The sequence below is a fragment of the Lissotriton helveticus genome, chromosome 3_1 (assembly GCF_964261635.1).
Source record: "Lissotriton helveticus chromosome 3_1, aLisHel1.1, whole genome shotgun sequence".
In the NCBI taxonomy this organism is placed as follows: Eukaryota; Metazoa; Chordata; class Amphibia; order Caudata; family Salamandridae; genus Lissotriton; species Lissotriton helveticus.
The window spans coordinates 537,184,428-537,196,738 of NC_136061.1; the positions used below are offsets into that span (position 1 = coordinate 537,184,428).

General features: G+C 41.9%; 1 protein-coding gene across 1 annotated transcript in view; it reads right to left on the bottom strand.

Moving 5' to 3' along the window:
• Positions 1–12,311, bottom strand: part of DNAH7 (dynein axonemal heavy chain 7) — a 2,019,015-nt gene that overhangs the window by 688,346 nt on the left and 1,318,358 nt on the right. Inside the window, exons 42-43 of the mRNA XM_078680414.1 lie at positions 11,969–12,299; positions 4,237–4,583 (exon numbers count right to left, since the gene is read on the bottom strand). Coding sequence (XP_078536540.1) covers positions 4,237–4,583; positions 11,969–12,299 — 678 coding nt within the window. The remainder of the gene's footprint in view (positions 1–4,236; positions 4,584–11,968; positions 12,300–12,311) is intronic.

Below are 12,311 nucleotides of genomic sequence, written 5' to 3' on the forward strand. Positions count from 1 at the left end.
GAGGTTTTTCCAACCATAGTTGACAGCTTTATTGAGACCTCATCCAGCACTCTCCAGATACAACGCCTCCTCCTAGGACACAGCATGCTCCCTTGACCTGGTTAACTTCCTCCTGGACTTTCATCCGAAATTTCTTCCAAGTCCACAGCTAAGCAAAACCGGGCCCAGTCAACCTTGTGTATCCGAACTGCCTCCACCATGATTGGTCTTAACTTTTGATTTTGCCCTGATCTTACCCGGCCAGATAACTCTGGTTGGCGCTTTGATCTTGTGGGTGCTATTTTTCACTAACACGTTTTAAAATTCATAACTCCAGTTCTAACAAATTGATTAATTTTGTTTTAGTATAATTTTTATTCATTTTAATTTTCTCTGTTTTCACAAATTGGTGTGGGATTTTTATTGTGTTGTGTTTTCAGTGTATTAATGTGTGCTGCAAAACTACTTTACACATTGCCTCTAAGTTAAACCTGACTGCGTTTGGGCCACGCTATCAGAGTTAAGCACATGTTTATTTAAAGACTTTTGTGGTTCACCCTGACAAGGAGATTGTGGTTGTTGCTTGAGTAAGGGTTCCACTCCCCTCAACCAAAAACACATTTCTAACATAATGTAATTTAGGGAGATGGTATTATGTCCCCATAAAATCTCTCTCACCTCTCCAGACACGAGTTTTTTGTTCAATAGAATCTCTGACTACACATTCTGAACGCCCGCATACAGCAGGATGCCACTTATGATTTTTTGGAGCAACCATGGTTGGTTATGAATACTAAGAGGTATATTAAAATAGTGTGCGGATCGCCAACCCCTGTATGGCGATGGTGATCTGCCCCCCATTTACGACCGCCCGCCATATTACGATGGAGGGGGGGACCCCGGCGGACGGAAAGACTGTCTGCCGGTTTTACACCGGTCAAACAGGCTACCGGCGGAAAAGGGTTCAGATATGGTGGGGGTGTCTCCAAGACACATCCATTCATATCATGATGGGGCTCTGCCATGGAAAGCCAGGCGGGGATCATTGTTGGGGGCCCGTTGCGGGCCCCCAGCGGTTGGGTGTGCACTTGGGGGGAACCTATGGTACCCCCCGTATGCATGCACAATGTGGCAGGCACCGTGCATTGCCTGCCACGTTGTGCATGCAAATGCGCAACATGCATATATTGCATTGTGGCGGGTGCTGCTTACAGCACCGCCCACCACATTGCAATGTATGTGGGATGCCACCGCCACTGTGGCGGTGGCATCCTAATCTCCATGGTGAGACCGCCGTACCTATGGCGGTCGGTCCAGTTTCCCGGTACGGTGGCGGTCGTAATAGGCCCCTAAGTTGGGAAGTATTTTGTGATCTGTATAAAGCACCTATATAATGGGGCTCTCAGTATCCACAACTAAAGGATAACAGCCAGATTAATCACCCAGGTTATTGTCATTTAACACCAACTTCGGCATGGGGTTTATTGTTTCCACTTCTTTAATAGGATAAAGTATGGTTTGTGTTTCCTGTAAAAATACCCACATGTTTCTAGTCATACAGCTTTCTTTTCATTACAATGTGCTGCATTAAAATGTGAGTAGACACACAGGTTTTGATAGTACCCCTTGGACCTTTTAAGTGCCATTAGAACCTTATTTTAACAAGGAATTCTATGTGAGAATAGCTCTCTTAACATTTTCCTAGTATCCAAATCCACTACATCATGATGCAACACGCTCTCTGCACTACGCAGACATGGAGATGTTGGGACACACTGTGTCCTCACTTAAGAACCATACTATAAGGGCTTAACTGGGCATGGCATGTGTAGATGTATGTAAAAATATTTCTATTATCACACTCCTAATGCCACTAAGGATTGCTAGAACCCTAATTTCCCAAGATGTTCACGAATATGTAAGTGGGATAGTGACTGCATTAATATTTGGGTTATGAATGCAATTTTTCATGCACAATTGCCTGTTTTTAATGTGTTTATATACTATTATAAAAAGAAGTAGATAGCAACCTAACTAAAAATTATGCAACAACACGGATTATTGAACACGTGTGCTTTTACAATGTATCTTCAGAAGACGGCCATGCGGCATTCCTAAGTATTTCCTGACAATTGGGTCTACTGTCTATCTACCGAGCCTAGAATCATCTATTAGGATCTTTGGTCATACATGTTAACTTTTGCTTTACTAACTGTATGACTACAGAAGATGTCCCATTCTGTACGGGCCAGGTGGTGATTTCAACCCTCAGGTAGGGTAAGTAGGTACACATTATAAGTGAATTCACATTTTCTTCACATTTGTAGTGTCTTCATAAGTGTTCCACTAATTTGTTATGAGACGATAGGAGACTATTTATTATGTGTATATTATACATGCATTAGCCGATATAGTTAAAAAAGTAGGTTCCCTGTTAAACAGTGTCTACTTACTAACCTTATCGGTGATAAAATAAAATATTGACTTGCAGGGTATGACAACCTTATTATATACATTTACACATGTAGTAGTAAATTTAGGGATCCTGTCCATTCTGTTTAAAGCTCAAGACCTTTCATTGGCTGTTGCAAAGGCTAAAACATGTTGCTACCTAATAGGATGATTGAGACTTAAATTCTCATTTTGTTAATCCCTTTTATGAATTTTAACCACACACTCTGCATCCTTTAATACAGAGAATTGCTTAGGGTAGCCACAGCTTAGGTTATAACAGTATTCTGTATCCTTATTTACCCATTAATGGTTACCTTGAACTCCCTCACACTGAGGTTGAGACCACCATGAGAGTATCACCTTCTTAGGGTGGTACAAGTTACACTATGATGAAATATACAATAGTGTTTTTCTACATCCCCTACTGTCTCTAAATATATCTGGTTTATCCAACACATTATCACATTCTTTGAGGGGTTGACTTGATGGATAGCACCAGCATTCTTCCATTTCATCATACACAAGGAAAACAGGAACACATGAATTACATTTCCATAAAATTGGAAGGTCCTAATCTCCATATTCATGCAATATAACTCCTGTTGCTCAGGGCAATAACTCCAACATTTTATCGTGCAAAATCTGCACATGGACTTTGAGAATGAGGTATATTTGCAACTTCCTTATTATTCGTATCAATAAAGTGCTTTTTTGAGAACTACCTTGTGAGAGGAATGGCTGAAGAATGAAGGATAGTCCTTGAAAATTATCTACTTCCCTTAGTGTAAGGATCAAACAATGTACTGGCCGATAAATGACCTAATGGCTAATTAGATACTAGTTTCACCAATGGTAATTTTGCAGTCCATGAGCCTTTATTTCCAAGGGGTTTATGAGGATTGGAAATCCTCTTTCAAGAACCTTGTTTTCAGTTTTTTCTTGAACAAAGTGAGCCTGGAACGATTCCTGAGACAGGGAAATAATTCTCACAGTTGTGTGCCCTGCACCCAAATTGACTTCCCCCAAGTTTAAATCATTGAAAAGAGGCTTGTGTGATGACATTTCCCTTGCTTGATCTTAGGTTCTAACTTTGGGGTCAGCAGAAGTTTAATGTCTATTGAATGTGCCACTAGAAGCCAGGAAGGTTTTTGATGGCAGGAGAGATATGATCGGATTTCTTCAAGTTCCTCTTCAAGCCAAAGTTTGGCTTGAGGGTACAAAAATGTACAGTGAAGAATAGTAAATCATAAACAGGGCATGATATGTTTTGCATGCTTGGATTATAAAGGGTATCTAGAAACAGTGGACTGCTTACATACCCATTGATCGGGACTTGAGACGTTTAATTCCTATGTCGGAAGAGAACAATTTTGGTTTTCTTTTATTTGTTGGTAATTAAATACAACTTATTACAGCAATATACAATATCATAACCTAAATGTGTAATTCTCAGTTTTATCTCCGCTTGGCGCACATGCATCTAATATGTTTTTGTTCTCTTTCTACACTAATCGCTCTAATTTAAAAGTTAAAGATGCTATAGTTTGATTGTAGTTAAGTGATTGCTCAATATATCAATCCTTCAAATGTTTTCTATTCAATATAAAGTGCACTGACACCCTTCAGGTTCATAACGTAACAGAGGAAACTCTAAATAAATTCAAATTCAATGACATGATCAATCATAACAGGCAAGCTGCACTGTATGGCACAAGAAATTGTGCAGCACCAACATCTCATCTAAGTTGGCTCTAACTTCACTGATTGACACTAAACACAATATGCTTTTATAAGGTTGCTTACTTATCATAGGAATCCATTGCAATGACCCATTTGCAAAGACCCTCTGCTGCAGTCGATGCATTTCGAATCTTTTCTGGCACAAACTCAGGATTGGAGATGTACTGCTTCCTTATAATACTCATGTACGCAGGAGGAATATTGTCCTTGTCATATTCATGAAGTGACTGTAGAAATTTCATGTCACCCAAAACTCTCTTTGCTGGTCCCCAGTAATCTTCAGTTTTCTTTCCTGAACCTAATGGGTCTGGAACCTTATCCGGTTTCACACCTTTTAAGATGCATATGGTTTCCATGACGAGCTTTACACCTGCAGGGGGGTTCTTCATAGATTTCACCAATGATATGTCCTGGAAGTTAAAAAAATAGCCTTTTAGAAATTCCATATTAAGAATGCTCATATTGTAGCCAACCTTCTGACGCGTTCAGAATTAGTCACAATCAGTAAAATATAGTTTACAACATAATTATTCGGTGGATATACAATGTTGAAGGGAATTAGATTGAAAAGCAGTGAAATAAGGAGTCAAAGACTTGATATGTACAGTGGATTAGCTCTCACCAGGTGCTTAAATACATAAGATAACCACTCTGTCCATTGATTGAGCAGAGAAGGTATTTTCCTAAAGATACATGGATCAGTTGTGGCTTTATTGTGAATAATCAAACCGAGTTATACAAAAGTACACAACATGCATTCAAGCTGCTGTCAACGTCATTGCACAATTTAATGTTAAAAAAAATATTTCATATCCCAATAGATAGTGCTTGTGAATGCAAACCGTTTCAATGTGATAGAAATGAAGACACGATGCACTCTGGTAGTAGAGAAACTGTGTATTTATTTTCATCAAATAGTATTGCTTGTATACCCTAATGGTTAAAATGTGACCCAATGCGGGGTGGGTAGGAGAAAGGAAGTGAAAGGCCAAAAAGGTAATGATAAAAATATGTTTAAGGTCTTGTATATTCAAAGTCTTTATGAGGCAGTACTAGGCGGGGGCATTAATAGAGAGATGATGTGCATTTATCTGCAAGGTCCAAAATATAATTCTCTCTAAATCCACAAAATGTGCAATAAAAGTGGTCATCCTTCTTTTTATAACAATGCCTAACTTCATGAAGCACACACAATTTAAATCAACCAAAACATTCTAAACAAATAGTACAATGAACATGAGAGATTTCTTGTTTTGTCTTCTATTGCTGTTTTATTTTCTTCACTAGAAGTTTTAAACTTCTTGGAGCACCATCACACTTGACGGGTGTCTTGGTTATCTTTACCTGGTGGAGACCCATGCGAATGTGGCTCAAATAGTTCACACGAATCTGATCACTGATTCTCAAGACATTTGAGCGGTAGCATGTCCGTTATCCAAACCTCTCAATCATCTGATGGTGTAAATCCTTTTTAGGTCAAGCCCTGAGCCAGCGTGCAAGCGCTGTTCTTGGGTTGATCTAGGGTAGTTGAGTACGGGAGAGAAGCTACGCCCACTCTTCCACCCATCTTTTTCATTGTCTTGTGTCTTTGTCCTTTACTAAATGCTGCCTTCCATTGGTTTCCAGGCCTGTTAGTCCCTCCCTATGACGGTCATGTCATCATTTGTATCATTACACGGCTACTGGCCACTTTACTTCGAGTACTATTTTCTGCCGTGCCTTCTCGCCCCCCCAGTACACCCGTTGTTCATGCCCCCTGACCCCGCCCTGCCACCCGCCCGCAATGCAATAGGTCTCGCGTAAATGCAAGTCCTATTGCATTGCAAATGCTTGTTGTAGGAGTGTACTGGGTGTGTGCATGTAAAAATATACAGCAGACCGAACGTGTGCTTTGTAAGGGTCCTTCCTGACAGCAGCCGCCTAGTCCGTGTTGAGTAAGAAGAGGGGCCCAGGCCTGAGTGAGCTCTCTGATGGCAAGGCTCCACTCAGTAATTTACCACTTCCCATCAAGCCGCCTCCTCCCAAAAGCAGTGTGTCATGGACACTCCTGCTTTGTGAAGTGCTGAAAGGGGCGGGTTGAGCTCCCTTTACGCATCTCTGAGGAACCCTTTGGAAGATTCGGTTTCCGTGTTTCGAGTGGAACTTGCCCAGCCCTCCCCCAGGAGAGGCTTGTGACAGGCTAGGGACCCCCTCCGAATTAGCTGTACCCATGGGACAGCACCTTTTCCACTTTTAATGTAGCTGATGGAGGGGGATTTCCCTCTTCCTGTTGGCCATGTTTCAAGGATCGAAAATCCCTTTACTCTTATACCTGTTCTGTTGCTATTGGAGAAAGTGCATACCGGCTTCTATTAGTAAATTTCCATCTGTACTCGTATTATAATGTCCTTTAATACAGTACGGGGAACTCGCTGCCTTTTTGTAACATGACGGAGGCCTACCAACCCTCACCTGCATGTAACGTAACACAGACGCTTGTATCGTGTTACCCTGCGCTGATAAACCAGACCATATAGTCCTGTCTTGTTTAATGTGTAATGTTACTTGTTGTATATGGATAGCTGAATGCAATGATAGAAACATCCAAATACCTGAATGGCAGCACACTATGCTAAACGCAGATTTGTAGCTTAGGTGTTCTTATACCACGCCCTTAGTTACCCTCCACCCAGTTTTTTCATCCCACTTAAATCCCTGGATAAGGTTCATCGCCAAGCTGCCAGTAATGTGGCTCGGTCAAATAGCCTCTGGCGGCCTGCCCTGTGCCAACGCCTTACCACCGCCTGTCTCTGTAATGTGGAAAAGGCGAGGGGCAACACTGTTTGTGCAGTTGAGGTAGCACATTAATCCCCCTGTTAGTTGTGAGTTTTGAACATAAGATTGCCACACCAGTGTTGCTGGAGCAAGCTGGCCGCCCCCACCATCCCACTTTTTCCCAACGCCCAAAACCTCATAGAACAGTCGACCTGTGTGCGGAAAGATGAGGGGACACTTGCATCCTAGCACCTGTGCGACTGGGTGGATGCCTTCCTCTCTTGCCCCTTTGTCAGCGTGTTTATTTGGAATTTCATCAGCTGATGTGCTGCTGCTGGTTTGGGACTTACTAGCATTTCCACCAAAACCCCTTTTCTGGCCAGACATAGGCATGCTTATTCCAGGTTACCGATTTTACGCAGTTGACACACTTTTTGATCTTGATTAGACAGGTGCTGCAATGTTTATTTGAATGGGGTCGAAATAGTCACATGCTTGTTGTTTCAGTTGCAGCCGAATTAGCTACAAGCAGGATTCACTTGTGGCTAGAAAATACATTCGCCGCAAAGTTATGGGGATTTAATGCAAATCTTAAACAGAATTCAGCATTCTCTGCCTGTTTGTTCCTGGGTTTCTCCTGTCCTCAGTCTGAAGCAGGGGAGACTCACTACCCCGCCCCCACACCTACGCATACTGGAGCGTAGTGCCGGCCGGCATTGGTGTGTAAGGGGATTTTTTTGCTAGAAATGCAATAAGTACCCTGTGTGACTGAGCTTGGCTGAACCCGTACATGTAGGTGTCTCCGTTGTCCACGCTGCCCTGTATTCCCACCCCACCCCCATGAAATGGGTGCCCGTAGACCCTTCCCTTACTGCCAGCCACACACCTCTCAATTCACCATCATGTGGCGGGTGTGACCATTTTATCAATAATATACACCCCCCCGAAAAGCAATATGCCTCCTTAGACTTGTGAGGTCACCTTCTTTGCCAAACCTGCACAACCCTCTAAGCATGTTATTCTTATCCCTTTTGTTTAATGGACCACTCTCAGGTTGCCAGGTAAGGCCTCCCACATTACACCAGAAATAGGGAGGCCTCTTGCTTCCACTCATTTATGCAGTACAGGAGTGTCCGGAGTGGGGGTCGTCTCTTGCTCCGCTTGTTTAGATGAGTTGCCGCCCCCCTACTTCAGTTAACCGCTGACTTTCTTCTTTCTTCTTTCTTCTTTCCTCTTTCGGCTATTGGATTGAGACTGTGTAGATCACATCTTATCACAGCCTAGCAGTGGAGAATCTCTCTCTTCCAATGCGATTTGCTGTTTGGGTGCATCCTACCACTTCCACTCGATAGCTTGCATTGAACTGCATGACCCTACTTTACAAGGTCAGCCCCCTCCATCTGCTTTTGCAGGCTCCCTCCTGTGTGTGCTACACCCTAATGTCAGAATTCTGCATGTATTGGCACATTGAGCCCAGACCCACTGGGTCGCCCTTTTGCAGATAAGCTTACTGAAGTGGGGAGGGTTTGCAGATGCAAGAACCTATGAAAAGCTGGTAGAGCATTAGACAACACGTGACTTCCAGAAATCCAGGATCCGCTGAATCATTACTAAAAGTCATTATTGGAAGCTTGGGGCTTAAAACATTTCTATGATGTGTACCTTAAAACCATATACAAAATCGAGTATACATGAAACAAATGCTCAAATATTAAATAAACAAGCGCGGCCGCTAAAGTGAAAGCAGACCGTGCTGCAAATACACATCGAAATATTTAGTTTAATTCACATATACAAAAAGCTTTCAATTTTTCAATGTCGCTTCTTTATTTGTGTGTACTGTTTATTTAATTAATTAGCAACACAGGCCGCTTTTACTTTTGCAGACAGGCTTGCTCATTTAATTAATTGCACCGAGGTCCACTCACTTTCGCGGCCGCGCTTAGTTATTTCATGATTTGCTTTTTTTATTCTGTGTGAGGGGCACAGGCAGGGCTAGAGCCAGTCACGTCACGCGAGGCTTAGTTCCGTTGTGGTGAAAGGCAGGCACTTTTACCTAAAGAATCATTTTCAATGCAATAGGTCTCGCATTTACCAGAGTTTGAGCTATTGATATTGCAAATGATAATGCCTTTTATTTTTGTTTTTGTTTTTAAAACATAAATAAAAGGTATTGTCATTTATAATGCCAATAGCTTTAACTTGCGTAAATGCGAGACCTATTGCACTGCAAATGCTTGTTTTATGCCCAAACAATTTAGCCCTGGGGAACTGGCTACAAGGGTCTTCATCAGGACATTGGGTCCATGGGAATCTGTCAATTTAATAATAGGAAAAGGGTGAATTTCAAGTATTCACTGATTAATTAAATGAAAAGGTCAGATTTGGGGACATACCTTGGGATGCACGTGTTTTGTATGAAAGGCTGGGGTATATCAGTAATCAAATTGTATTTTTATATTTATAAGGTGTAATGTGGCGGGGCACATCTATACTCCTAGAAAGCTATTTGCTACCAGGTGTCGTTGTGGTAAAGCTGCACATAAAGTAATGCGTTCTTGTTATAAACAGTGGTAAAACGCACATGATTGTAGATACTAAAAAGAAGCTAAGGGTGTACCTGGGATGTGGTGGGAAGCCTTGCATACTGAACTGTTGTGTTAGGAGACTTGTAGATTTGCTCTGTTTTGGCTAGCGAGTGGCAGGTGGATAGTCCTGTTGTGTGGAAACCTGAAACATCTAGTCCCTCGAGCCTCCGACTGTTGATTCACAAGTGTCTTGGGATGTGTTGGCAGGGTGCTAATGCTTCAACGCTTCGTCTAGCTATGGTCTAACTAACGTGAACAGAAGTAGAGTCCCAATCCAGAGAGACAGAGTGGATCAGGTTTTTTTGCAGCATCTAACAACGAGGTCAGTTCGCATTCATCAACAGGGTGTAGACTCGCTTGTATGAGTTGGCCTTGGGTCCCACCTGGGGGAGAGCTTGGTCCTTAACAGAAAAGTCTTGCAAATACTTGCAGCTCCAACAGCTCACAACTCTAGAGCGGCACTATAGATTAAGTGTATAGTCTCTGATTAATACTCAGGTTTATGGGAGAAGATGCACAGTTCTGTGGCTGTACCTATGGAGCTCCTGGATGAATTATATGATCTCAGGGTTATAATGTGGTTCATAGATTTTGGGCGGACCACACACATCTCAGTATTACTGCTGTACCTGGATTTGGGAATGCTGCCCCTTCCATAGGGTACATCCATGCTGCCCCTGTGTGGAGTGCATAATGTCAGGACAGTACTGTGGTTTATTTGGGACCCTATCTTCCTTTGGGTACACCCACAATGCTTAGGCCTGGGTGGACCACATCATCTCTGGTACTACTCCTTCACCTGGAACGTTGTTCTTTTGGTTGCTCCCATGCTGCTATCGGTTGGGATTCATAGTTCTCTGGGTAGGACTGTCGTATTTGAATTTGGGGAGATTTTACCTTCATTTGGTGACACCACTGCTAATCTTAGGTAAAAATCGTAGTGCTATGGGTAACACTATTAATAACTACGTTTAGGAAAACCGAGTGCTCTTTGGATTCAAGTAAGTCGTTTCTGAATGGACTGCAAAGCTTCTTGGTAATGCTATAGTTTATCTAAGAAGCTTTGCCTTCCTTTGTTGTAACCAAGTCTCTTCTGTGTAGGCTGCATAGTATACTGGTAGACTGCATATAGTTTATCGGGAAAGTTCTCCTTTTAGAGAAATTGTGTGTTCTGTATGTGAAGAGATCCGTAGCTGGAGCCTCCAAAGCACCATATCGCACCAGACGGAAGCAGTTGTATTAGTATAGGATTAACCCTGGGTCAAGAGCAGTCGCTGAGAAGAATTATTAAAACAAATACATTACTAAATATCCTCGCTTGGCAACATTCTATGAAAAGACTTCGAAAACCATTTCCCACGTTGTACTCTTACACCAAAATGTTCATTTATATATATATATATATATATATATATATATATATATATATATATATATATATATGAAGACTAGGCTGTTTTGTAAGGTTAGATTTTAAGTTATCTGTTTCCCATTTAAAACGGTTCCTGCATTCGCATTAAGGGTCTTCACTAAACACAGGCTGTCATTTTTAGAAGCCCATGTTAAAATAGCAGTAAATTACACTCGCCCAAGAAATGAAAGTAGTTCTAAAAGTGTAATTACCTCTGAATCCGAGTCAAAAACGACTTATATTGAGCAAACGGGAATTGCATTTATGACATTGTATTCCAAAGGATTATTTGAATTGCTTTACTGTTTTCATGTGTTGCATTTATACTAATAATGTGAGAAATATTTATAATGATGATTTATAGCAGCTATTCACATTTTTTAGGAAATAAGTAATGTGATCAGAAATCCGATGCCCGCCTTTTATAAGGGTACCTGACTATTTTCTAATGAATATTTTAACCTTGCACTGTATTTTTATATTTGTGACTCTTTAGTGGTCTGCGTCGGGTTCCATCAAGGAGAGGCAGCTGGAAGGGTTGCTGCACTTGTGCTACTATGCAGAGACAGCACAGGCAGTCTGCGAGAGGATGAGAGCTGGGGCCTCCTTATCAATTACTGCTAGGGTTGCTCCACAGCTTACCTCTAACCAGTCGGTGACTGAAAATAGCAACATGTATCTTTGGAATGGATCATCATTGAACTACTCATCCTCTTTACATTACATTAGTGACATGCAGCTGAAAGGCCTTCTGGTAGTGTGAGCAGAAAAATGGGTGAGCTAACTCACAAATTAGCAGTGGGTAGTAAATATAATGTCATACTGTAGAAGTCGTGCTGTACCCGAAAGTCCCCGACTAAGTCTCTAATTATTTTGTGCAATAGCATGAGCTCAAGTCTTTTCTTGTCATTCCAAGCTCTAGGAGTCTGAGAGTGATAACTATATAAAGATTTGTGGGGCATTTAAGCCCCAGATAAGAACCCCACAGGCTCCAATAAATAAAACATTCCAGTTTGTCATACCGGACCACAGTTTGTCATACCTGTGAAGTAAGGGTGTCAAGAGCAGCAAGGGCAGTTTCCAAAATTGGCAAAGCTTGAGCCAAGTCATTATCACACTCCTCCTTGATGGCCTTTGCAGCATTTGCCTGGATGTTTGCCGCAGCTTCATCAGCTTTGACAATTTTTTCAGTTTTCGCCACTTCAATGGACTCCCTCTCAATGATTATCATCATGTCGTCCACTTCTTTGCTAGCCACCTTAAGTTGTGGCTGCAATGCCTCGAGTTCGATCTGCATGGTGGCCACCTGAGAAGAAGCATAGTCTAGTTTATCCAGCCCAACCTCATATCTTCGCTTCATTGTCATAACCTCACTGAAAAAGACA